The sequence below is a fragment of the Lactuca saligna genome, chromosome 3 (genome assembly GCF_052625555.1).
Source record: "Lactuca saligna cultivar CGN05327 chromosome 3, ASM5262555v1, whole genome shotgun sequence".
Classification (NCBI taxonomy): Eukaryota; Viridiplantae; Streptophyta; class Magnoliopsida; order Asterales; family Asteraceae; genus Lactuca; species Lactuca saligna.
This window is the reverse complement of record NC_136419.1, coordinates 23,075,229-23,080,458: the sequence shown is the minus strand read 5'-3', so window position 1 is coordinate 23,080,458 and position 5,230 is coordinate 23,075,229. Positions and strand designations below refer to the sequence as shown.

Below are 5,230 nucleotides of genomic sequence, written 5' to 3'. Positions count from 1 at the left end.
TTTCGGTTCTTGCAGAGTTACTTTTAGAACACATAAAGTTACTTTGCAAAAATTCCGACTCAAAGAACATAATATGAAAGGAAAGGTATTTTGTGTTTGATATTGGATTTTACCTGATGTTGAGATTGTAATTCCTTGGATTATCTCAAATATGATTTTATGATATCCGATGCATCACAATCGATATTACATATTTTATAAAGTGTTTTAATAAACCATTGATATTACATATTTTATAAAGTGTTTTGATAACCTTTGAAATTATTTAGGTTACACTTTTGATATTGTGGTGTTATTTTTCTAACAAGATGGGACATACTTTGATGCATTTTGGATTTTTGACAAACACTAAAGCATAATTTTCTTTCATCACTCAAACTTTTGACTAAATTACACTAATCATCACCATGCCTACTAGATATTTATCAATATAGTCCAATAGTTTGCAGTTTCTATTTAAAAGATCACATCACGTTGCACATAAAAATTATTTACTCGTTTGCACTTTGCAGCACAAGTTCTTTTACCTTTCTCTCTCCTTTATTACCACCACAGTAAACCATCAAATTATTTTCTCACGCATATTTCTTCCTAGTGTAACTATCTCTATATAGTATCTATTTATTCATACAAGCCTCGAATTTATCACTCTCTCTTTTTAAAGTAACTATTCATTTTGACTTTATCAAAATAATCTAATGCTTGGCTTATATTTTTCTCTACCAATATACAAATCCAGATTACTTTTATTTCTGAATAGTCACAGAAAGGTTGCCGAGTGAAACACAGGAAATTCTAAGTTGCCATAAGCCAAAATCTTGGTTAAACTTTAGATAGATCAAACTTTTGGGAAGATAAAAGTTTGGGTCAAAAGTACCAAACATGGGTTTCTATACATTCCAGAAATCATAACAATGCCTCCTCCATAAAAGTCAGTCAAAACAAGAAGATTGTCATTTACCCAAGTGTGTCAAGATCCTAGTAATCAAAACTTCCTTTTTTCCAGCAACAGTCAGCTTGTTAGCTGTTAGGTAGCTCTTCAGCTCCTGTACAGTCAAATCCTTCAACTACAACACAACACAACAAATGTTATTAAAAATATTACTTCTCAAAAAACATAAAAATAAGAGCAGAAAACCTTAAAATTTTTACCTTTCCATCATCTGCAAGTTTAGACCAGTCATAATATGCAGCCTTGCTAACTGCCGCCTCTTCAGTTTTCCTTTTCTTTGCTCCCTTGGCATTACCTGCCTTTTCCTCTTCTTCATCATAATTCTCTCCATACACACATATCTTGAATTCTTCCATTGCTTTAGCTATCCCTGGCCTTCAATCACACACACACATAAACACACATACATGACATTGAAAACAAACAAGAAATGTTTGTTGTGAGTATCAAAAAATTTGAGTACCTACCTAGACATGCCTTCTTCATCTGGAAGAGTTTCATCATGAATTTCAGGCATCTCATCTTCATCAAGAGCCAGAGCCTGAACTACTGCATAGTGGCTCTGTAGTGCTGCACAAAGTTTTTCATAGATTATAACAAACAATGTCACACACTGTGTGTGTGTGTGTGTGTGTAAATTATGAGAGGGGTATACCAGGATTGGCAAATTGACAGACGGAGAAGTCTCTTAAATCCACACGTTTCACCAAAGCAGTTGCCTTTTCTATTTGTTCAGCATTGGCCAATGGCATCATGCCAGAAGTGTCTGAATGAAGCTGCAAAAACCAAAACACAAAGATTTTCTAAATTAAATGATGTGCTATAGTTTTATCATTATATAAATACTTAAAGAGTTTAATAAACCATCTCGCCTCTTCAATAGGTCTTATGTCATCAGAATATGGAAGATATATCATGTGCATTCCTGGTGGCTCAATCTGACCACCACCATCAGTAACTTCTTCCTGTGCTTCCAAAAAAAAAAATTTAATAAAAAAATCATATGACTTAATAAATGAAAATTAAGGTAGGCAGATATGAGACACATTACCTGTGCAACCAGACCAACTAACTGAGGACGCGATGAGCTTCCAAAAAATGCAACTGCAAAACTGAACACACAGAAAGAACAAACTGAATCCTAAAAAGGACGAAAATACCCTTTGCTAGTTCTATAGTAAACCAGTACTAACCGTTTGAGACGTATCATGGATCTGTGAAGAGCAATGAAAATGCAAGTGCTACCTATCACTTCCTGCATATTATATTATTAACTTTGGTTGAGTTATGAGGGTATCCAAATGACATTAAAACAGTGGTATTATTCTTTTTATGTATAGATTAAGATTTAAGATTTACGATTTAAGAACCTCATCACTAGGAAAGACAAATGTTGATGGCTTCAAGTTGTGATAATCCTTCAAGCAACTTAATGGCTTAAAACCTAAAAGCCTTAAGCTTCCTGTTGAAACTTTCTTGATTTCTGAAAGCTCTTCTATTGTAAACTTGATGTCCTCATTTTTGTAAGTTTGAAAACGCTTTGGAGGCTCTTGAATTATTGATCCAGTGTCAGCACAGATGAATGACCTTTCAGACTTTAAAGGAAGATTAGTGACAGAATCAAGCCATGTAATAGTCCCTGCAACAACAAACACAAAGAATCAGTCATAAAAATTGTAAATTTAAAAATAATAGAATAAGAAAATCTAACTGCTGACCTGGAACAGTGGGGCGGATAAGAGCATATGTATTCAGTTCAATCGATAAGCCACCTGCAACTGTAAATATGATCCTTCGAACCCTTCGCTTCTTAAACATACGTTTTCTTAATTGTTTATTCAAGTCTTCAAATCTGGAATCGAATAAAAGATTAACAATTTGCACAAAATCACTATCATTATTCATTCATCAATATTCAATATCATACATACCTTTCTCCAGCCAATGGCATGAACTGAGCTAGTTCATCACCCTCCAATCCAATCAAATCCTGTTAAAAAGATTCATGTGATGATGTGTAATTAACTAAAAAGATTGATAACTTAATGCATAAATTCATTAAAATCAACATACAGCATAAAAAGTTGAGACGTTGAATTCTTCATTTGGACCACTTAATGGAAGAAGTTCAATTGAGATGCCAAGGTCTTGTGCATCCTGCAACAGTTCAATAAGAGAATCTTGTAAATTCTTATTGTAATGGTTTTAGTATTATTTTTTTAAAGATATTTACCTTAGCTCTTTGCAATGTTGTTCTAGCCATGTCTAGTTTTGTAACTCCCTTGATATTTCCAAAAGGGTCATCTTCATTTGTAAGCAATAAGATGCGTTTATCAGCTGTTTTGGCAGATCTGCAGAATTTACAACATTGTTATACCCTCAAAGGGGTAAAGCAGTAATTTCCTAAGAAAGGGTACCCTTTACGAAGCAATGCTTGTGCAACCCAGAGTGCATTGTACAAAGAATTATCTCTAGATCCAGGAACAATACCAAACTCGCTCCCAATAACTTTACTGAAGGATTCTGCATTCATAAAACAGACATAAGATAAACAAGAAAAGTCTATTTTGTTTTATCAAATGCAATCAGATTTTAAAAAGGTTATATTGTGTATGATGACACCATGGGTTTACCTTCTACACGATCAAACTCTTTTATAAACCGTGCTGTGAGGTTGTCCAATTGTTCTCTTTCAGGAACATTAAATACATAAACACCATTAAGATCTTGCAGGTTTTTCTTTTCTTTCTGTCAATGACACCCATTGAAATACATTAACACAAATTAGTTCTGGCAATAAAGATTAAGTAATGAAGTTGGTGTACCAAAAATCATAAAAAAATATCTCAGTTAAGTGAGTGGTTTTCTTACAGTATTGAAGAAGCATATTGCAATTTCATCATATGGCCTATTGATGATCTGAACCTTGATAGACTGTGTAACAGAACTCACAGCAACATGAAAATGAGATGTGTTCTCTTCATCTTCCTGTAAAGCATTACATCAACAAGACATTTATTCTCTTGCGAATTTAAATGGCAAAAAACATTTGGATTCAGTAAACAAATTAAGAGGCATGGTAATTCTTAAGAATGATGAAAAACATGGAACAGTTGTGTGTATATGTAAATAAAGATATTTACAAACCCCAGGACAAGTGATGCTGAACATTTTTGGCGAAGCATCCACCAAGAACACCACCAGTTCCTTGCTCGACTGTCTTTCCTAGTGTCCAGAATGGTTTCAGCAAAAACAATATGTTAATAAGACAAAAAAATCAAAAGGTAAATTCAAACGAGATACTTATGAAGATAGAAATAAAACAACAGGTAGAAGCAATAGCATACTGAGAACCGAGTTGGGGAAGAGAACCTGATAGAGATCATTTTCGGGGTCGTCTTCTTCATCTCGGAAAACGTCATCAGGATCCACATCCATTAAGCCTGACAAAACTGTTCAACCACTTGCGGGCGCTTGGCTGACAGAGCGTGTTAAACACTGTTATCAGAAACTTCGAATTTATCGTAAGGGTTAAATACTTAATAGTAGGATTCAAAATTTCCAAGGCTTGAGAAAACAAAGTTTGAAAAAACAATTAACATGGATTCCGATGCTAGCGTTAGTGTGATCATTCTACCGCAGTACAAATTTATACTTGAAAACAACCCATTCGATTTTCGAAAACATAGTTTTCCTCTTTTTGGCGAAGGATGGACTCTTGAGTATAACTTTCAGAACAAACAACAAAGCAACGTCTATGTGAGAGGGAGAAGCGGAGGAAGCAGTGAGATTTTACCGGCGGTGGATGAGAGAATCCGGCAGCAGTTCAAAGAAGGGTTTTGGCGCTGCGCTTCTCAAGCAATTTGGGGGTTTAATCTTTAATGTGCATAAACAGACGCAATGGGAAGTTGGAACATGGGGGGAAATGTTTTCTCCTTCTCTTGGAAGTTTCAATACAAACTAAGGTATTACAATTAAAAGGTTGGTTCGACTTATTCATAAAAATGTAGAAACTATACGATAATTTTTTGTATTTTAAATACACTCTGCGAACTCTTGTGTAAAGGTTCTAAATAACGTAAGGCGTGACTTGGCGGCAATGTCAAGCCTCAAGTTTTTCCGAGCCTTGGCTAGTTACGACGTTTGTAAGGCGTGACTTAAGGCGGAAATTTTCTATATAATTAATATTTTTATATGTATTTTCAACTATTATTCTTTTTTATACATATATATGAGTTAAGACGGCGTTTTGGCAAAACTTGGCGGCAGGTGCAAGCC

The 5,230-nt window shown here is 34.5% G+C and overlaps 1 protein-coding gene across 2 annotated transcripts; it reads right to left on the bottom strand.

Annotated features, from left to right (window-relative positions):
- Nucleotides 1-800: 800 nt before the first annotated feature.
- KU70 (ATP-dependent DNA helicase 2 subunit Ku70-like protein) lies at nucleotides 801-4,907 on the bottom strand. 2 transcript variants are annotated; one of them, XM_078983266.1, is made up of 18 exons: nucleotides 4,749-4,907; nucleotides 4,325-4,430; nucleotides 4,100-4,177; nucleotides 3,824-3,940; nucleotides 3,586-3,700; nucleotides 3,370-3,475; nucleotides 3,186-3,303; nucleotides 3,026-3,109; nucleotides 2,884-2,942; nucleotides 2,671-2,804; nucleotides 2,323-2,591; nucleotides 2,146-2,207; nucleotides 2,004-2,064; nucleotides 1,825-1,917; nucleotides 1,608-1,728; nucleotides 1,420-1,522; nucleotides 1,153-1,327; nucleotides 801-1,067 (listed from the first exon to the last, which is right to left on the bottom strand). In XM_078983266.1, exons 2-18 carry the CDS (start codon nucleotides 4,388-4,390, stop codon nucleotides 954-956), a joined length of 1,875 nt encoding a protein of 624 aa, XP_078839392.1. In that variant the 5' UTR covers nucleotides 4,391-4,430; nucleotides 4,749-4,907; the 3' UTR covers nucleotides 801-953. The 2 variants fall into 2 exon arrangements, with proteins under 2 accessions (XP_078839392.1, XP_078839393.1); XM_078983267.1 differs by having other exon boundaries at nucleotides 4,325-4,450; nucleotides 4,749-4,897.
- Nucleotides 4,908-5,230: the final 323 nt, after the last annotated feature.